This window comes from Carya illinoinensis, chromosome 8 (genome assembly GCF_018687715.1).
Source record: "Carya illinoinensis cultivar Pawnee chromosome 8, C.illinoinensisPawnee_v1, whole genome shotgun sequence".
Taxonomy (NCBI): Eukaryota; Viridiplantae; Streptophyta; class Magnoliopsida; order Fagales; family Juglandaceae; genus Carya; species Carya illinoinensis.
The window spans coordinates 1,617,226-1,639,162 of NC_056759.1; the positions used below are offsets into that span (position 1 = coordinate 1,617,226).

Consider the following 21,937-nt stretch of genomic DNA (forward strand, 5'->3'; position numbering starts at 1 on the left):
ATAGACGACATGGCGTGACAGAATTATTTGCACCGGATGCAATTCAAAAGCCGAATACAAACTTATCGGACCTCTCTTGTTAGCCCCAAAAGCTAACGTCAGTTTAATTAATGCCTTAAATCGCCCCAACAATATCCCCACCACAGCTCCCGAATCGGTCATTGCACAGTGTGCCATGTAACACATTTTGAACCCTCCAAATGTCTTCATCATATTTTCCTTTTCCTTTTCATTTACTTTATTTTTTGGTCATTTCCCGATCTAAACCCTGATCTCCTGAAAACAAAAGAAACCCTAGCTTCTGTCCGTCTCTCATGGTAAAAAAGAAGAAGAAAAAATAGGAGCGAAAATATCAGAATTCCTGGAAATTAATGCGGAAAATCTACGAATCTATTAGAGTTTCAAATGAGAAGGCTCGTCATATGCACACTCTAGTCCATGTTTCTTGTTCGTGATCTTCACGATTTTTCCGAGGATTCCGGTTTTTTTTTTCGTGGCATGTTGGTTGAGGTATGCATCGCTCCATTTTGCTTGGCTCTTGATCTGTATGAGTGGTAGATGAGGTTTGATCGTTAATTATGTGTCATTCTGGGGGATTTTCATGATGGTTTTGGTGGACAGATCTCTAAAATGCGCAGGGGCATGAATGATGGAATGTGAAAATTGGGGATTTTCGATTTGGGTATCTGGATTTATGAAAGTTCATGGAAAATAGAGTAGAAAACTCACATGGCGCTGCAATTCCTAAGAAATCTAGATCTTTGGATCTTAAGAGTTTGTATAAAAATAGGGCAACGAAAGAGCTTCAGAGTAGGAATTTGAAGAGGAATAATAGTAGCTCTGAGGATGGTGACGATAAGAGGAACAAGAAGAAGAATAGGAAAGAGGTTTCTCTTAGTAGTTTTCAAAATGTTAATGATAGCAGCAAAAAGAGTGTGGATGGAGTGTATAGTGGTCAGTCAAATTCCAGTTCCCATGATACGAAGGATCTGAATTCGGGTTTGAGTCAGAAATTGAATAGCAGAAGCGGGTTTGATGCTGGTTCTCATAGTTTAAATGATAATTTCATTTGGATTCCTAAGCGGAAGAGGGGTTTTACTGGGCGAAATAAGTTTGAAGGCCATCAAGTGTTGAAGTCGGCGGGCGAATCTAGTAGTCAAGTAGCTCTTGTTGATCAGATAGACAAGTCAAGCCCCGATGATTCAGATGCCCAGGTTGAGTCTTCAAAAGTTAAACTTAAAAAGGGTTTTGATGAATTTAAGGAAAATGGAAATAGTGAGCCGAATTTGGCCATGCACTCAAATGAAGAAGGGCATGCAGGTGTTTTGGTTGCGACCAATGGTGACTTGTCTTTGAAAAAGTCTCAAAGGAACCGTAGAAAAAGGAGGGATTTGATACCTGATCGTAAAACTGTAGTGGAGGAGGCTGTGTCTTTGGTTGATAATTCTGTTACTACATCTGATGAGTCACGAGAAGATGATGAGGAGAATCTTGAAGAGAATGCGGCGAGGATGCTATCATCACGGTTTGATCCTAGCTGTACTGGGTTTTCTTCAAACAGCAAGGCTTCTGCATTGCAATCCATGAATGGGTTGTCTTTTTTCTTATCTTCAGGTCGAGATTTTGTTGGTCGTAGGTCTAAGTCATTATCTGGGTCAGAATCTGCTTCTGTTGATGGTGCTTTTAGAGTATTGAGACCAAGGAAGCAGCACAAAGAGAAAGGACACTTGAGGAAAAGGCGCCACTTCTATGAAATTTTCTTTGGGGACTTGGACCCATATTGGGTATTGAACCGGCGAATCAAGGTCTTTTGGCCTTTGGACCAGAGCTGGTATTATGGCCTTGTGAATGACTATGACAAAGAAAGAAAACTTCATCATGTCAAATATGATGATCGCGATGAGGAATGGATTAACCTCCAGAATGAGAGGTTCAAACTTTTGTTGCTGCCTAGTGAAGTTCTTGGTAAGGCAGGGCGGAGAAAATCAGCTAATAGAAATTCCGCTGAGGGAAAAAGAAGCTTGAAGAGTAAAGAAAAGGAAACTAAAGGCTTGACTACAGAAGTTAAGGACTCAGAGCCCATCATCTCATGGTTGGCTCGGTCAACTCGTTGGATCAAATCTTCTTCCTCTAGTGCTGCAAAGAAACAGAAGACATCTGGTCCATCTTTGCAGCCTGGGTCTGCAGGTTTGTCTGACGAAACTGGAAATCCGCATCATTGTTTGGATGGGGGTTCTTTGAGAAGAGATCAGGATGAGAGTAAATTACCTGGTAATTCCAATTTTTCAGACAGATTATCCGAAGCTGTAAGACTTGAGAGGCCTACCATGTCCACCACTTGCCCCAAAGATAGAAAACTGCCTATTGTTTATTTTAGGCGGCGGCTGCACAAAACAGGCCCAGACTTGTATCATACATCCAAGGATGCTCCTGTATCAAGAAGTGCTCCTGATTCTGTTGCATCATGTGCTCCTCTTGTTGATGAAATTGGTGATTCCGAAGAGCACAATGTTTCTCCTGGAAGGTTGGACCCTAATTTGTTTGAAAATGTAGGGTTGTTTGATTTCTCTTTTTCATCAATAAAGTCTGGGCAAATCAGGTTCGAGTTAAGCTTCCCGTTGCAGTTAGTCCTGAATGACTCATTTGGAGCAGATAACTTTTGGTTCTTTCGAGCTATATTATTACTTCAGCATGGAATGGTGATGTCCATCTGGCCAAAGGTTCATTTGGAGATGCTTTTCATTGATAATGTAGTTGGACTGAGGTTTCTCTTGTTTGAAGGTTGCTTCAAGCAGGTTGTAGCCTTTGTTTTTCTCGTCCTGAGAGTATTTCATGAACCAAAGGAACGGGGTAAGTGTTTAGACTCTCACTTGCCAGTAACTTCAATTAGGTTTAAATTCTCAGGTGTTCAAGATCTTAGAAAGCAGCTTGTGTTTGCATTCTACAACTTCTCTGAACTGAAGAATTCGAAGTGGGTGTACCTAGACTGTAAACTTAAGAGGCATTGTTTGCTTACCAGGCAACTTCCTCTGTCAGAATGCACTTATGATAACATTCATGCATTTCAAAATGGAAGAAATCAGTTCCCTATCACTTCTGATTGTGCGCGGACCTCCTCTTTCAAGGTACTACTTTTATTTTTCCTCCATTTCTCGAGTTTGATTCATTGATTGGGGATATTTTTCCAAAAGGTTTTTGATAGGTAAAAGAAATTTTGTTGATACTAAAATAGGCATAGCCCTTGTACACAGGAAAGTATACAAGAGAATGCACCTAATTAAGAACTAGAAATATATACATGGATATTTTTGCCCTGCATGATTTTCTTGTCTCTAATGTGCCTACCTAGTTAGGGCGTTAGAGTTGTAATACTGGCTTTGTCATTGATCAATATAATTTGTTTATTTATCAAAAAAAAAAAAAAAAGATACATGGATATTTTTCCATTTTGTATATACTTATCAAAAAAAATATTTTTTCATTTTGTATTTCTTCCCCCTTCATTTAGATATTTATCTCTATTCTAGCTACTGCCTCTTCCCATTATGAATCAAGTTTATTAGTAAAGCAAAGAGAATATATTTTTGTCACCATGGGCTGTCAGGCCTGGAAAGCTGGCTATTTTTCTTTAATATGGTTTATGATCTGTATTAAATCCGATAAGTTTTTCCTCCAACCAGGACTTGCGGAATAAGTCTAAGCAGGGTGTATGTGTTATGGGGTTGGCCAGAGATTGCACCCAAATGAGGATCAACAAGCCGTCGTCGAATTTCAATGAGATGTGCTGGAAATTTACTCCATTCGCTCTTTGTTTTTCTGCTGCACCTACATTTTTTCTTAGCTTGCATCTGAAGCTGCTTATGGAACATCGTGTTGCTCATATCAGTTTCCGGGACCATGATTCAGTAGAGCATCCAGAAAACTCTGGGAGTTTGATGGCAGATGACTGTTTTACTATGGAGAACTGCTCTAAGGATATTGTTGGGATTAATACTGTTTGTGATGGATGGATTTCTCGTGGTAAATCAGATGATGGAGATTGCATAAATTCCTCTTGGAACTCCAAAAATGTTGATCTTGATTTCTCCAGAATGTCTGCCAGTTCCCAGGATTCTGAAAAGGCTGGAACCAATGCCACTGTCCAGCTAGAGAAGTGGCAAAGCCACCATTCTGATCAGGAAGAATGTGCTTTATCGCCAAGACCTTCACTTGACAGAGATACCTCTGATACCAGTTCCCAATCTTTTTTGAATGGTCTGAGTGTTGAAATTCCGCCATCTAATCAATTTGAGAAGCCTGAGAATGGTGAATTACACAATGCTCAGCATTCTACAGATCTGTCTTGGAGTATGAATGGTGGCATCATCCCCAGCCCCAACCCTACTGCTCCAAGGAGTACATGGCATCGAAATAAAAACAATTTTTCGTCGTTTGGGTACCTCTCACATGGATGGACAGATGGAAAATCTGACATCTTGCAAAATGGTTTTAGCAATGGACCTAAGAAGCCACGAACTCAGGTTTCATACTCGTTGCCTCTTGGAGGTTTTGATGTTAACTCGAAACATAGAAGTCATCCCCAGAAAGTGCTTCCTCACAAACGAATTAGAAGGGCTAATGAGAAGAGATCATCAGATGTTTCTGGAGGCTCTCAAAGGAACGTGGAGTTGTTATCTTGTGATGTAAATGTGTTGATCACACTTGGTGACAGAGGGTGGAGAGAATGTGGAGCACAACTTGTACTAGAGCTTTTTGATCATAATGAGTGGAGGCTTGCTGTAAAACTTTCAGGGGCTACAAAATATTCATACAAGGCACATCAGTTTTTGCAGCCTGGGTCAACAAATCGTTACACTCATGCCATGATGTGGAAAGGAGGAAAAGATTGGGTTTTGGAGTTTCCAGATAGGAGTCAGTGGGCTCTTTTCAAGGAGATGCATGAAGAGTGTTACAATCGAAATATTCGTGCTGCTTTGATTAAAAACATTCCCATTCCTGGGGTCCACTTGATAGAGAAAAACGATGATAATGGAACAGAAATGGCATTTGTTCGCAGTTCTTCAAAGTATTTCCGGCAAGTTGAAACAGATGTTGAGATGGCTTTGAATCCAATCCGTGTCTTATATGACATTGATAGTGATGATGAGCAGTGGATTTTGAACAATTCAACTTCCTCTGAAACCAACATCTGCAGCTCAGGAACGATCACTGAGGAGATGTTTGAAAGGACAATGGACAGGTTTGAGAAGGCTGCATATGCTCAAGAGCGTGATCAATTCACATCTGACGAAATTGAGGACCTCATGGATGGAGTTGGACCCATGGATGCAACCAAATCCATTTATGAGCATTGGCGTCGGAAAAGGCAGAGGAAAGGAATGCCTTTAATCCGACATCTTCAGGTAACTTCTGAATCTCTTTTCTACTGACTAATTAATAATATTTTTTTGTAGTATATGAAATACTCTTATTTAGTGCGATGTCATCCCCTAGGTTATAAATGTCTTTTAATTAGCGAAGGACTTGGCTGTTATTCTTGAACATATATGCATCTTTCCTAGGAATATATTTTCTGGTTTAAATTGATCTGCAATTTTAAAACAAGGTCATTTTTGTTAGTAATTTGAAAAGGAGGCAATTAAATATTTTTTTTTACTGTTTACCATATTCTTTAGCCTTTCGTCTTCTGGTTGGCCTTGTTTTCACATCCTTAATCCTTGGCATACTTACACAATTGTGCTGATATATATTTGATGTGGGTCATTTCCGCTGGTGTTTTAAGTTGTGATTTTCTCCAACTCCGTTTTATTTAGTTCATGTATATATAGTCTGCTGGTCCATATGTTTCTAGTAATGCATTGAAAAGCTCATTTCATTCTGCTTTATTCAGCCGCCACTATGGGAAAGGTATCAACAAGAAGTTAATGAGTGGGAGCTAGCTATGGCCAAAGTCAATACCAACCTCCCTAATGGATGTCAGGAGAAGGCTGCACCCATGGAAAAGCCACCCATGTTTGCTTTCTGTTTAAAACCACGGGGTTTGGAAGTTCCCAACAAGGGGTCCAAGCAAAGGTCTCAGAGGAAGTTTTCAGTTGCTGGGCAAAGCAATGCATTCTTTGGAGATCAGGATGGTTTCCTTGCTTTTGGTAACCGTCTTGCACTTTTAAATATGTGCAGTTACTCTTTTGATTGGCTTTCTTTGCAAACCTTTTTCTTAATTTGGTTTGATCTGTTTCCTCAGGAAGAAGATTGAATGGGATCGCTTTTGCTGATGACAAGGTTGCATATCTGGGTCATAGCTATGAATCTTTAGATGATTCCCCTTTGCCTCAGGTATCTCCAAGGATATTTTCACCACGGGATGCAGGCAGCACTGGGTTTTTCTCTATGAACAATGATGGGTTTGATAGGAATCAACTCCCAAGATTTCAGAGGAACAAGTCAAAGAAACTTGGGACATTTGCATCTCTGAATGACCAGCGGATGCTGATGTCATACAATCAGGGAATTATAGACAAGAGAAATGGGGTTCATAGATGGAATATGGGATCACCTGAGTGGCCAAGACAGCAGCATTATCACTTGGATGGATCTCAGAGGCACAGTATTGAACAGTTGGATGGCTCTGATCTTGATGAGTTCAAGTTGCGCGATGCATCTGGTGCTGCGCAACATGCAGTTAACATGGCTAAGCTCAAGAGAGAGAAGGCTCAGAGGTTGCTTTACAGAGCCGATCTGGCTATTCATAAGGCAGTGGTTGCTCTAATGACTGCTGAAGCGATCAAAGCGTCTTCTGAGGACTTGATGGGTAGAGTCACCAAATGAAATATTATGATCAAGAGCTAGAAATTCACCTATTCCTTCAGCCTGCTGTTCACATTGACATTGTTTCTAATGGAATCGATCGGGTTTATACTTCTTCAAGGGAGGCGGCAGTTTCTCATTATTCATAGATTCGGTAATGATCTTCTAACATTGAGGCGTTCTGAGCAGCCAAAGGGGAGAAAGGATTTGCTGCTTCAACGGTGTGATTTGCCACTTCCATCAGTTTTTTTGGTTCAGTGCAATTGTTGCAGTACCGATCGTGCAGGTTATAGGGGCTTTCATGGAGTTTTGGCTGCCAATCTTTGTACAGGAAATTCTTTTTTCTTTTTCTTTTTTTAAATATTTTTGCTTCTTTTTGCCCTCCTCTTAACCGCAGTGTATGGTTCGGTAATTAAAGCAGCACTTGGTACAAATAATACAACACGACGTGAATGGAATCAGAATCTCTCTTGTCTGCTCGCTCATTCATTGGCATCTACTAGATATATACAAAAGATAAAAATATAAGTTCTTCAATTCGACCTGTTTGTTATATCTTATGGCATGATGATCGCTACTAATTTCTTCGGGATAATTAATAAAATTAGAGATATTGTCTCTCTCTGTTAAATGTTTTTAATCTCGGGGAGCGGTATAATCTCTGACCGCATAACACTATTGATAGAATAATTGACTGAATTCTTTGTAACGTGTTACGCTTTGCAGTAACTTTCACCGGCAAAAGCTTATAAGGTAAAGCTTAGAGAGTATTGGCAATGGCCTATATATTTTTATATTCATCTTTATATTTGCATAATATTTTTTTAAATTAGTCTATATTGAATTATGTATCTTTAAAATTTTAAAAAATTATGAATAGTATTTATTCAAGTTTGAAGAATCACAATTCACTCTTTAAATATTATTTTACTAATTTTTTTCTCTCTCCTATCCATTAAAATCAATTTGGTGAAATTTGTATTAAGATGATTTTAATATATTAAATTTATATTAAGTTGATGATATAAAGTGTTTTCAAAGTATATATTAATATTTATTGATAAAAGTGGTCATTTTGATATATAAAATTGATAATATTTAGATATATAAAATTTGTATTTTTGAGCACATTATGTTAATTGTAAAATATATAAAAATAATAATTTTAAGAAAAAAATAAAAAAAATAAAATTTTATTATTATTTAGTTCAGAAATGCATAATTTAATGTGGGAGTTTTTCTTTATATGTAAAATCAATCTTCAAAAATTGTAATTTTGAAGATGCATATAAAGTAACCAATGTTAGTGCTCACTAGTTTAAGAAAAATCTGCTCATGTGATTGCAAGAAATGGCTCCATCACTCATCTAGGTTCTCTGTGAAATCTGCATATGTGGCGTTAACACTTCAATTTAATAACTCTTATCTCTTTCCTTGGTCCCTATAATTGGAAGAAACTCTGGACTTTAAGAATTCAAGATCGGCTGAAACTCTTCATCTGGAAAGTGATAACCAATATTTTGCCTACTAGATCTCTATTGAAAACACGCATCACTCTACCATGTCATTCGACGGAGGAAACCACTTCACTCCCATCTCTTCCTCAATTGCCCCTTTGTCAATCTTAGACCCCACAGTCAATATGCACATTTCTTCTCAAGAGAGTTATGAATTCCAAATCTTTGCAATCAATGCAATAGATCGCCTCTGGTTTTGTAGAAATCAGATCACTCATACTTTCCGAAGTATAAATATTGACCTGTTTGCTTCAAAAGCTTTGAAAACTTGTAGGGACCATTGCAATGCCTAGGATTGGAAAGAAACAAACAACATCCCCAGCAGAAATCTCCCACCTTCAGAATACTTCTCAATCTCTTTTGATGTTGTAGTAAGATCATCGGGAAGTACCTCAGCAGCAATATGTAGGGCTCATAATGGTTCAATAGAGTTTGTAATAACAGGTTTTTAAAAAAGCCATGGCAGCTTTCCTAGGAGTAAAAAAGCATATTCAAGACAACTCAAGAAGATAAGTCATAACAATTGAAGGGGACTCTCAAAAAGCCATTACTACCTTGTAAAAACCTCAACAAAATCCAATCCGGATTGGATTTTGTAAGGCATAGCATGAGACGAGATATCTTCTTCAAAGCTTTGAGGTGTGCCAAATAGTTAAATTACATCGTTTTCAAAATTTATATGCGCATTCAATTGTACAATAGGCCGCAACCAACAATATGGTTGGTCGTATATCCCTAATCAAAATTCTACAATGTCTGTTAGATTTTCATAATGGCAATGATCCACCTTTCTTGTTTGTTTAACCAAAACCAAAAATCTCATCTCAATTCATTATTACAATTTTTTCAAATCACCATACAAAATATAATAAATAATCTAACTTTTTTAAATCTCAATACAAAATTAATATTTAAAAATTATATTATAATAATATTTTATACATTATTATTTAAAATATCTCATCTGTGTAACCAAATAGGACTTTAATGAACGGTATTTGTTCATTAGAAAAAATAAATAAAAAACTAGTTTGAGGTTGATATGGGTTTGTTGCATCTATGCCATTTTCTAATAGCAAGTTTTTGTGAGACCATGATAGTTCCTTTAAAACGATCAAAATGTAACTTGTACGTGCTAATGCATTTTATTTGATAATTGTTAATCAATTACTTGCATAATACGTTGACTTAGGCAAGACACGACCATGTCCTAATGCAATTTTAACTGACAAAATTTTTTAAAAAAATGTGAATGGAACATCCTATCCTTTCTTTTATATACTCTAAAAAATCATTTACAAGAATCATCAGAAATTTCATATTTAGCATTGTATACAATGTAGTACAGAGATCATTTTCGAAAGTCAAACTTTGTTTAATTAAATCTAATTTTTGAAATTTTTCAAAGGAGTTTTTTAATTTCAAACTAAACACCTTTCTACTTAGTAAAATTTATTATTTCAACATTTTTATCTAATCATTCATCTCAATTTTGATTAAAATTTTATTTTATTTTTTACAAAAATCAAAACAAAAATATCTTTAAAAAAATTATATTTGAACAAATTTTCAACTTTTTTAGTCCATTTTCACAAATCTCAATATAATATATATTTTTAAAAAACTTTATTCAGATTTTCCCTTTTTACCTTCACAAAACTCAATAAAAAATAAATCTAAATTTAAAAAAATAAAATAAAATTCTCAAAAAGTCATTATCCAAACATGGCCATTCGGCCAGTTCCAAAAGATTTATGTACAATCAAAACAAGGTCATTAATGACCGCTGGGCTTGCCTATCACATTTATGTTTTCTTATTTTATTTTAATTATATTTTTTAATATATTTAAAAATAAAAAATACATTAATATACTAAAAATTACTTATTTAATCATTAAAAAAAATTAAAATTATGAGTAGTACCCTTGAGAAGCATTGTATCATTTTTGATATATTATATATATAATATTTACTGTGTACTCAATTTGTTGCATACAAAAATATATTATAAATGAAAATCATAAAAGGAAACAATTTGAATTTAGGTTGCGGTTTTTGGCCCGGGTATGAAACCCGAGATCTGTAATAAACACATGGGCCTTAGGTTGGTATAAATTGAATAAAATGCTGAGCATAATCCTAAAGACTGCTGACCGTTTCATCTCTTACGCATCTTTGATTCATTCTAACTCTGTATTCTTGCATCCGTATTCATCTCTCTCTCATGATATATCTTGCCGCCAGCCTTTAAGCTAAGTTCGTGTATACTTTTTTAAAAAACTTTATTGAGATTTTCCTTTTTAACCTTCACAAAAATCAATAAAAAATAAATCTAGAATTTTTTTAAAAAATATAAAATTCTCAAAAAGTCATTATCCAAACATGGCCGGCTCACTGACTGTGCCCAGCTAAGCCCAACGGAACCCATAACAGTTCGGCTTACCGTTATTTCCGGCAACTTCCCCTCCCATCCTCTTTCACCTCCTCCCCCCCCCCCCCCCCCCTCTCTCTCTCTCTCTCTCTCTCGCTCAGAAGCACCGGTTTTCTGGTATACATCTCCGTCCCGAATTCCTTAAAAATTGTGCAATTCTCTGCAATCATGCTTGGCTATATTATTCTTTCCTATTCTTCAAAGTTTGCATTCACAGACCGATTTCTCTTCCAATGCGGTTCCTTTAGGCACAACTATCCGTCAAAGAACCAGGCCCATTCCCGAATTTCTCCCTCTGTTTTCCCGTAGAATTGCAAAACTAGTTCTTACATCTGCGGATTATACTGATTAAACATAAATAACCAAAAATGAGATGGCTTGTTTGCAACATGGAAAGGAAAATTAGCCAAGTGGTTTCAAGAAATTGTCCGTCTGGTGGCTGAGAAAATGTAGGAAAGGCGGAGACTTGAAAGCTAAAATTTTACGTTCAGCTTTATACAGGTTGCCATGTGAAAGTAGAAGTGCAGAACTACCTGAAAACATATCAAACTTTTTTTCCCTGCCCAATTCGCCCGGATAAATAAACAGAACATTACCAACTTGCCTCTGATTGACTGTGTATCTGTTGATTTTAAAAGAAAAGTTCCTATCTATTGATCTGTTGTTTTCGTTTTTCTTTTCTTTTCTTTTCTTTTTATTTTATTTATTTATTTTTATTTTTTTTCTGGAGGGAAAGAGAAGGGGGGAGGGTGATAAAGGAGAAATTTTTCACCAATGGCAAATCGGATGAAGGAAGACGAGAGAGTTGAAAGAATTATCCGCGGCCTTTTGAGGCTTCCTGAGAATAGAAGATGCATCAATTGCAACAGTTTGGTATGAAATTTCTTCTCAAGCGATCCTCTTCTTATTATGTGATTTTAGTTGTGAGAATCTGACAGGGAAAATGCATTTGATATTCCCTTCTTAAATGCTGCAATCATTTAAGGTCACAGTATTGAGCACCCATTCCTGTGTTTGAGGAGTGGTGCCATCAAGGCTCTGTTCTTGTGAGCCTTGTGTCCCTAAACATGTGTGCGCTCGCGCGTTTCACTTTCAGGGTTTATTTTTCTGAACTACTATCTCTATGATTCTATTTCTTATTTAGGAGTATTGAGGTCGTTTCATGCCTTAAATTTCTTCAGTTTATCTGAAATGATTGTGTTTCATTACTCAAAGATTTGAAATGAAATTATAATCTTGATATCTGGTCTTATTTCATGCATACTCATTTCTCAAAGCTATTTTTTTTTTTAATATGATTCCCTTTTAGGAAACGACAGGATGACTAACTAAGTTCTACTAGCAGGGACCACAATATGTTTGCACAACTTTCTTGACGTTTATTTGCACAAACTGCAGTGGAGTGCAGTAAGTACCTATGGATGCATTGTCTTTTTGCAGTTAATATTGGTTGAATGATCTGAGAATTCTCACTTAATTAAATTGACATACTAATTATTGCTAGTATTCCAGTCGGGAATTCACTCATCGTGTAAAATCAGTATCGATTGCTAAATTCAGTGCTGAAGAAGTTAGTGCTCTTCAAGCAGGGGGAAATGGGGTATGCATTCATTCAGTTGTACTTGATCTAGTTACTGCTCTTTCTCGTCCTCTAATTATAATTCTTTTTCCTTTTTTATTTTTTTTTTTTTGTTTAACTCAAATGGATTCATAGCGAGCAAGGCAGATTTATTTCAAATCTTGGGATACTCGGCGTCAACCTTACCCTGATGCAAGGTTATTACTCAATTACTTTTATGTGTTTTTTAAAAAAAAAAAAAGAAAAAAAACTCCTTTTATGTTGATCTCAGAATTTGTATTGAGAATGTTTCCGATTCACGTATATTCTCCAGTAATATTCAAAGACTTCGGGATTTTATTAAGGGTGTCTATGTGGATAGAAAATACACCGGAGAGATGAGTATGGACAAGCAGCTTCCTAGACTGAGATTGGTAAGCTTTCCATATGGATCATATCCTGCTTTTAAAATTCTGATTTTTGTCCTCTAGAGTGCTCTGGAGTCAAAGATGGCCTCATTTGTTAACTGTTTTTTCTATTTATCCTACAGAATGAAAAGAAGGAATCTTATGAAAGCACAAAAGTTCAAGCATATCGTGGTGGGTCTAGAAGCTCTGGTTATGAGGACAGATCTAGTCCTGGTCAGAGAAGTGAGGATGGAAGTTTCAAATATCATTATGATGAAAGAAGACGTCTTCAATATTCCCAAGAAAATTCAAGATACGGAGGTTTCAGGAGAAACCCTGTCCGCTTAGAGATTGTTGATGACAGGTTTCGAGAAAATGAGCATGGATCCCGTAAGTCCTCAAAATTTCCAAAGAACACAGATAGGTCCCGTTCACCAGTGGTACGCTCTCTTAGAGATATTTTGGGAGACGGCATTCCTCCCCTACAGATAGGCAAACTTTCTACAGCAATTAACGGGAAGGATGCTGATGGTTCTCCCCATACTCAGGTGCCGTAATGCTATGGTTTCCTCCTTTCATTCAAGAATGTAATTATGAATTTTAACTGGATACTTCTGCCATATATTCCCTTGAGGAACAATACAAGGTAGCCTACAACAGGGAAGGTACCTCGACAGAAATACTCCTGGGAAAGTAATGTTTCACAAGTCAAACTGTGTTAGAAAGTAAACAGTCTTTTACTTTTTATGTTGTTCCTCTCTTGAAAGAAATATTGACAACATGATCAATGTAATTCTTCCCCGAACTTAATTTTGTTCATTTATTATAAACTCTCCGATATTGATATTGGTTGGTTAAGTGAGGTCAAGGTGATAGTTTATTAGGGAATGACTTTTCCAATGCATGAGTTCTGATTACTATCTGTTCTTGAGTTCTGCACATTGAATTTGTTATTCCTTTGTCTTCAGTTTCTAATCTGTATTTTTGGAGTTTCTAATTCAAAAGTAACTTATTCTTTAAGTGTTCCTCGTTGCAGAATATTGAGTCTTCCAGTGACCAGTGTTCCACTGATAAGAGCCCAGAAGAACATAAACACAATATTTCAGGAAGCTCGATTGATTTAAGTACTGATTCCGATCCCCTTGATGCTGAAACTGAAACAATACCACAGACACCACAGATGCCTCACTCAGATAGTGTTGGCGACTGGGCCTCAATTCAACAGCCTACAAAGGAGAAGGCCTTTCAAGTTCCAAGCGCAAATACTTTGGAATCTTTAATATTTGAATTGTCAGTACCCCCAGTTGTACCCGCTAGTGACATGTCTGAAGGGCCTAGCAATGATGATATACTATCAACCTCAGCCACAGGCACCACCCCTACAAGTGTACAGCAGATGCCAGGATTACCCATTAGTGCTGGAGCTTCTACAACAACGTCAACTACACACTATACGCCAGAAGAACCTTTTGACAGAGGTTCTCCACAAGCTGCACCTTGTGACAATATTAAAATTTCTGACAAACAGAAACCATTCAACATCCAGCAATATCATCCTACCGCATCCCCAGCTGCAGATAACAGCCCTATCATGCAACAGAATAATACACCTCTTCGAGCTTCAAATGATCAGGTGAGGCACATGATGAGGCCTTTTTCTATTAATGGATTTCAATTTCAACCTTGATGTTCAACTCTTATGAATGTATCTCAATCTTTTTCAAAGACCAGCAAATTAAAACCAAATGGTGAAAAAAGGTTGGATTTTACAGAGGAGAAAATTTAGTATTGATGGAATTCACAAAGAATGTACAGTTGTTTGCAAGTTGAAAAATGATTCATTTTCATTTTTTCCAGATAAAATTTCTCCCTACGTAAGTTTGTTTATCTTTTGATCCTCTTGTTTAATCTGCATATCTCTAGCTGTGGATTTCCTTGAGTCTCCCTGATGGACAGGGGCATGTGAGCGCTCCTGCTGAACAATCTTCTCAAGCTGTCTCAAAATCAGCACAAGACACCGGTTCTGGAGCTGGATCTGAGCCTCTTTCAGTGGAAACCCAGTCTAATGGAAGAAAGGAACTTCCTGCGGTAATAGCATATCTCTATTCCATTTCAATTTCCCTCAAAACTAGTCTCGATGATATGTATTATATTTTATGTGTAGGACCTTTTTACTACAACCTACACAGGAGTCGCAGCGCCTGTTGCAGGTTGGCAAAATGGTTCTCCTTATGGCATGGGAATTGGCATGCAGTATTATCCTAATGCAATGGTACATTCAGCACCATGACAATCCACCAGAATAATCTGTATTACTATATGCAGAGTGATGATGTGCTAATATCGATATTTTTCATACAGACGGTTCCAGCATTTCCCAACTCAGCAAGACCAACAAACCCATTTGACCTTAATGATGAAAGAACTCAAGTAGAAGCCCCACCAGTAAGCACAAAACTGAAATTATACTGATACTATATACTAGGATCATTGTAATGTTTTCCTTCATCCCAGTGTTCTCTTGAACATTTCAACATCTTAAATTATAAATTATGTTTATCTTGTATCCGTGGCCAACCAAGAATTGCCGGTGGAGAGTTTCAAAAAGGTACAACAGGAAGTATGTGTCAGAAATGAAGAACTTATATCTAAATTGGGATCCCTATTAAATGCACACTGAACAACAGAGATGATTATTTGGAATCTAAACAACATACATTCATTTCCCATATCATCCTCTCAAGGTGATTACACTTGAATGACATCAACCAGTATCCATGCGGTGTCTCACTACAATTCTCAATATTCATATCCTTGAGAACCTGTTCACCTCTTAAAGAATGACACGCGTATTAAAACCTGGAGACATATATCTGTGCTGATGTATCTATTTGGTTTTCCATAAACATGTAGATGGGAGCTATATCACATGCAAATTTTATGCCAAAGCGAAAGGTTTCTTCAAAGGCTTTTCTTCTAAAAACGACTTAGACTGTGATGACATTAAACTCTGCATGTATGAAGTACTTCAACAATTGATCATCAGTAAATCAGTACTGACATAATCCTATTTAAATTGTTTTTTAAATGCATATTTTTTTTTTGGTACTCTTGCAAGGTATTAGATTACAAATTATTAAATAAAGCAGATAAAATTTGTTCTAACCTTCAAAATTTGTGTTATCTGTGATGTAGTTTCCTTCCATGGCATCTTTGCAAGGTGCACTGCCAAATGTGTCAGCTGCTAGCCCCTTATTATATACTTCCAGCCTTAGTACCCAGTTTTCAGGTTTGATGGCACCTCAATCACCATCTAATGCATCTGGAATGACTCCACATTCATCTTCTTTTGAATCGGCCATGCCCCTGGGCAGTTACACTTTTCTTTTACTAAAACAAATATATATATTTATTTCCTCTGGTGCTCCATTTTTTGTTGGCTCCAGTTCTGATGTTCAGTCTAATAATCTCAGGTGCATACATAGGGACACAAGCACATAATAATAATATGCCACCATCCAGGTAACATGTTCTTAGTCCTAGTTTTGTTCTTTTTTTCATTCTCTTTCGATTTAAAGATAAATTATGCTCAAAGTGGGACCATCTTGAATAATAAGTACACCTAATGCCAGCTGCTTGCTTCCTTTCACTTCACTTAAAGCAAATACCGCTATTTTCTTCCAAAATTACACTGGAAATAAAGGGTCCTTGTAAATTAAAGAGTAGTTTTTTTTCACTCGATTCAACTCCCTGCCAAGGATGATAACTCGAAGCTTTCTCGAGTGTCATTGCAGATCGCAAGGACTCAGTGGGATTGGTAGTGATGGTGTCTTTGGATCCTTAAACACAGCTCAACAGTCAACTGGAAAATACTCGGCTTGGAGCAGTCCAAATCCTTTTTCTTCAATGGGAAGAAATCCTTTTGGATAAGTTTAAGAACCAAAGTTCTTGAATATGATTTGCCTAGTGATCAGGTGGCTTATTTCTTATATTTCTGCCTAGTGATCAGGGGTATTAGAACATTGCAAATGCTCAGACAAGTGCATGGATAAATTCATTTCACTCCATCCTTTCATATGATTTGCTGTCACCATTTATAATACTACTGTACTGTAGCTAGAGCCTTTGATTGCTGTATGCATGAAATGATGTACCTTTTAATTAATAAAATTGAGAAGGAGAACCATGGAATGACTGTACTTCTTCTTTCTTTGTTTTGTATTGTTTTGTTTTATTAGTGTACTTCTTTAGGATGAGGCTTGTTTTGTTTTAATGGTAGGAAAGTTTATCACATCTGTGATGCACAACTTGTTAGATCTGCGTGTAAAAATTTGGTTTTACACATAACGTGCTGGAAAAATATTCTCTGAAGTTGAGAGAATACCTATCTCAAATCCATTTGTTTTAATTCCTAAAACCAAAGACAAAAAAATGGTTAAAAATGGAGCTTGTAACTACAAATGAAATATATATTGATTGGCGGGCTCGAGAAGATAGCTGGTGAACTTCCACAATGGGTTAACAATCGACCTAAATATTCTCTGAACTTGAGAAGAGTGGAGGCAATTAGGCGGTGGCCATAAAAGGCAAAGGACTGAAAGTTTGAAACCCTTTTTCCTTTTTCTTCCTTTGGCTCCCTTGAAAAGGCAAATGATGGGAATAATAATGGGTCTAACTCTAATTAAGATCAGTAGCATATAATAAAGAGTATATATAATATTTTTTCATTTGAAATTTGATTCTCTATTCATATTCTTAGAATCTGTACCTTCATGTTTATTTCGTGAAAGCAACATATTTCAAGTGGATGATGGATTTCAAAAGTGGGACTAATAAAAAAAGAGTGGTTCAAGTTATAAAGATGGAAATATATATATCTCATGGGCTAGACTTCTTTTGTCGTTTAATTTGCCAAGATCAAGAACTTTTGTAGTAGACTGCAAATCTATGACAAGCAAGCAAGGATGATTATTCATTTTACCATTGATCTGATGAATCAAAACCCTCTATATTTTATACAAAATTAATACCATTTTTTAAAATAAAATAAAGAGATCAGATAAATTATGCAATAATATTATAGCATCATCATTGAATTTCCTTACTCAAATAACTGAAGTAGGCCAAAAAATGAGAAATACTTGTACATGACACGTGTTGTTATTGAAAGCTTTATTTATTTTGATTAATGATTGTAATCGAAGATGTTTATTTTGATCTTTTTCTGGTGTTTTCCAACTCACTCATATATTTGATATGGACATCGATCGATGCACAAAACATGCTCTGCGGACTGCCACAACAACTTTACCCCAAATCGATCTATCATACGGAGGTGCCATCGAGTACTGTACGCGTAATAGTTACGTGGGGCATAGATATTATGTGAAGATGCCACTTAGCATTAGTGCTTTTGAACATTTTTACGAGTGTTCAATGTTCATGGACAGCATTTCCTCTCTCTCTCTCTAAAAAAAAAAATTTACTTCAAAGAGTCAAATTTATACGTGTTTTCTTCTTCGTGTAATAGTTTTGATTTGGTATTGGTGTCCGAGAATCTTTCAATATGATGACCCCTAGAGATTATTTATAAGCAAAATGATTCTAACTTTAAACCTTGGAGCTAGAGAGCATACTACCAAAAGGTGTTTACCAATTGAGTCAACCCCTAGGGTTATGTAATAGTTACTCATATATAAATTAAGCTGCATATATAGCATAATAATAATAATAATAATAATAATATTAATAATAAGCTGCATAAAGAAACTACTAAGTGGAAGATTTGCCATTCGAATTGTCTCAAAACAAATAAAATATTGCAAATGTTAGCATCGAATTAGAATATGTTTATATATGATGATGTATTGGATTCTCATTCCATTCCATTTATATTATCTTCTTTATCGACATGCTTGCTGAATCACACTTTCTTTAGTAAGTGGAGAATACTAAAGTCATGTAAGATATTTATTCTCACAATCACAAATAAAGAATCTGCATTGCAAGCTACAGTAAGGGAGACAAGGACATGAAGAGTGGATAACATTGAAGGAATAAGCAATTGTGAAGCATCAATTTCAAACAGTTCTTGCGTACTTTTTATTCATATAATCATAGCAAGCAATGATCTTTACATGAGATTGTAGGGGAACTACAACGCAGGTGGGGAGGGAACATTTAGGGGCCTCACTATACTGTAAGCAGCCTTCTAATGATTAACAAAATAACAAAGTACTAGAACATGCAATGACGTGATCAACTTAATTTTTGCCACCAAGAACTTTCATTCACAGAGCTGGTTCAAACTTCAAATGCGAAACCTCAAAAGCACATGCAACTTAACTGCATATTTGGATGCGGTAAACCTAAGATCGCTTGGCTAGGGGTTTCCTGCATGCATCCATCCCGTAGAAAGGGGTTGATCCTTATTAAAATTTCGTAGCTTTAAAATCAAATGCGCAACAATCCCACACATGAAGCCGAGCGCTGCACTCGAGCCAACTAGAGAAACGGCTGTGCAAAGAAGCATCACAAAGGATTCCTCCTTGGTATTCATGTCCCTTGAAGCCATGGCTAGCTCAATCCCAGCAAACAGGAGCAGAACTCCTAAGACCCCAACAGGAAATTGGTTCAAAATCTTGGCCAAAGAACTCCCTAATACCAAACCCAAGACCAATTTAGCTGTGCCAAGTAGAGCCACACACCCACCACTCCTGCCACCAAACTTGTACTGGCCTGCTAGCCCTCCCGCGCCATGGCAACTCGGCATGGCTCCAAACCAACATCCTATAATATTCATTAATCCTACAGTCACCGAAAGGGACGTGGCCGAGAAATCCTTTCCCGGAAAAAGATCAGATGACAACTTGCACACAGCTATCACAGAATTTAATACTGACAAGGGTAGCTGAGGAATTGTTCCCTTGATGAACCCTTCCCTCCAAGCATGTTTCGATATTTTCACCACTTCAAAAGAAGATGGTCCAAATTTGATGTCGTTCACCACTTCAGGTTTTCTTATAAAAGCCAATACAACACCCAAAAGAAATATCATAAAAGCTGAAGGAAGTGAGAAGATAATTCTTCTAAAGTTTCCTCCTTTTGATCTTGGGGGCCTCTCTTCATAACCCAAATCATGAGTACCATTCACTTCTTCATCTCTTTCCTCCCCTTGTTCGTTGCCCGCACCGCTGACAATGACAATAAAACAAGCACAAACAATGGCCAAGACCATTCCATCCAATCCAAGCCAGGGCCTATCTCCCTTAGGCTTTGACTTTGAAAAATCCTGAACTTTTCTAATGTACTTCACCGCGGTCAGGGCAAATGACAAGCCTTGTGCCAGCTGAATTCCCCTAACAACAGAAAGAGGAATTATCTTATACGCGAGCCGCATCAACCCCGTGAAACCCAAAACAAATAAAATCCCCCCGGTCAAGATTCCGGAAGCCATGATTTCCGGGACGCCAAAGCCGGTCCCGGAGATGGCCACGGCAGCGATGGACTTCATGGGCTGCACAGGCATGGGGACGCCATAAATGGCCCCAGTTATAATGTTGTATAGCCCGGTAAAGATCAGTGTTGTACCCAGGTTAAGGTTATCCACAAGTGTCAAGGCCAACACTATTGGTATAAACGTGCCTAAGTCCCCCATTGCCCCATTCAATTCAGCCCATTTCGACCGGAAAACCAGGTTGGTTTTCACTTTGTCTACAATTTTAGCCGTGAAACAGGACACGGAAGATTTGCGAGCGGTTTCAGGTGGGTTTTGGAGGCCACGAAGATGTGGGGTATTAGGGTTCTGGGCTTCCATGGAAATGTAACATTGAGAGATGAGTCACAGAGGAATGCATTATGGAAGGTTGGGAATAAATATGGATTAATGCCGTATTTTATATGGATTCCAAACTGACGGAAGGTTACTAGTTAGAGCATTAGCATTGAGAAGAAAGTCGATATATCTTCAAATTTTGATAAATTTATTTAAAATAAACTTATATTTAATTTATTAAAAAGATATTTAGAAAGTTTTGAATTATAATAATTATTATTCTTCCTTTAAATTTAAAGGTATATTATTCTACATTCAAATTAATATTTTATTTTAATTTTAATAGGTAATAGTTTTATTTTATTTTATTTTAAATTATTTGAAAATCAATTATTTAAGTACTAAATTAAACTATGGATATCCATATGGTTAGCATAATTATAAAATATGATCAAAAAAATTTAAAATATTATTATTTAAAAAATAATATTATATTATTATTTTGATTAATTTAATAGTTAATTTAATGTAAAATTATAGATATGAAAGTTTTAAATTTATAAAAAATTTATATTTTTTTTTAAATTTTAAAAATAAATTTAATGAATTGAATGCTAGTATCTCCTTTCCATTGATTTAAGGGCGCCGGAAGAAAACAAAAATATATACGACGTGCCGCTATTGGTGGCCAAGCTATCTGCTCTACGTTTGACTTTGAAGCCCTTTTTTGTAAATAATAAATTAATAATGATATAGAATTGAGATGAGCGCTACAGGCAATTTGTAAATAATAAATTAATAATGATATAGATTAGAAATTATTTGACTTAAAATAGTTTATAGAGTTTTCAAAAATGAAAAGAAATAATTGAATAAAAATAATATAAAATTAAAATATTGTCATAATATTATTTTTATTTTGAATTTAAAAAAATTAAATTATTTTTTATGATATTTTTTTTATTTAGAAGTTTAAGAAAGTTGTAATAATTAAATAAAAAAGTTAAAAACTTAAAATTTAAAATTTTTTATGTTTATAGTATTTAGATATTGAAATAAAATAGAATAAGATGAGATTAAGGTCCTGTTTGGAAGTTGGTTCAATCTAATTTTAAATTGAGTTTAACATCTAAATACCAAATTCTCACATTGCTAAATTCATTTTAACTCAAAACTTATTTATATATAAAATTCATAATCTTTTTCAACTCAACACATCTTTATATATGAGACCTACAACCTTTTTAACTTTCTATAAATATATCTAAACTTGTATTAACATTTAAATACATCTAAACTCATTTTAGATAGACTTTACAAAACTCACTTTATTATTGACTCACTATTATCTATAAAAAATTTAATTCATCTTAATTCAACTCAATATTCAAAACATCACCCAAATGAGATGAGATAGATCTCTCTATCTGAATCAGGAATCGTCA

General features: G+C 36.0%; 3 protein-coding genes across 9 annotated transcripts; 2 read left to right on the forward strand and 1 right to left on the reverse strand.

Annotated features, from left to right (window-relative positions):
• The first annotated feature begins 222 nt into the window (after window positions 1–222).
• LOC122318002 lies at window positions 223–7,289 on the forward strand. The gene is made up of 4 exons (XM_043135121.1): window positions 223–3,125; window positions 3,681–5,402; window positions 5,891–6,146; window positions 6,242–7,289. Exons 1-4 carry the CDS (start codon window positions 705–707, stop codon window positions 6,823–6,825), a joined length of 4,983 nt encoding a protein of 1,660 aa, XP_042991055.1. The 5' UTR covers window positions 223–704; the 3' UTR covers window positions 6,826–7,289.
• Window positions 7,290–10,785: 3,496 nt separating this feature from the next.
• On the forward strand, window positions 10,786–16,917 carry LOC122317897 (probable ADP-ribosylation factor GTPase-activating protein AGD14). 7 transcript variants are annotated; one of them, XM_043134965.1, is made up of 14 exons: window positions 10,786–10,870; window positions 11,484–11,626; window positions 12,099–12,160; window positions 12,258–12,353; window positions 12,468–12,529; window positions 12,646–12,745; window positions 12,862–13,266; window positions 13,755–14,351; window positions 14,642–14,806; window positions 14,883–14,990; window positions 15,080–15,163; window positions 15,914–16,007; window positions 16,192–16,240; window positions 16,513–16,917. In XM_043134965.1, exons 2-14 carry the CDS (start codon window positions 11,605–11,607, stop codon window positions 16,646–16,648), a joined length of 1,980 nt encoding a protein of 659 aa, XP_042990899.1. In that variant the 5' UTR covers window positions 10,786–10,870; window positions 11,484–11,604; the 3' UTR covers window positions 16,649–16,917. The 7 variants fall into 7 exon arrangements, with proteins under 7 accessions (XP_042990899.1, XP_042990900.1, XP_042990896.1 ...); XM_043134966.1 differs by having other exon boundaries at window positions 11,490–11,626; XM_043134962.1 differs by having other exon boundaries at window positions 11,490–11,626; window positions 12,266–12,353.
• A 1,879-nt stretch (window positions 16,918–18,796) lies between these two features.
• Window positions 18,797–20,623, reverse strand: LOC122319429 (molybdate transporter 1-like). The gene has a single exon (XM_043137492.1). The coding sequence runs from the start codon at window positions 20,532–20,534 to the stop codon at window positions 19,101–19,103; it is 1,434 nt and encodes a 477-aa protein (XP_042993426.1). The 5' UTR covers window positions 20,535–20,623; the 3' UTR covers window positions 18,797–19,100.
• Between the last annotated feature and the right edge of the window lie 1,314 nt (window positions 20,624–21,937).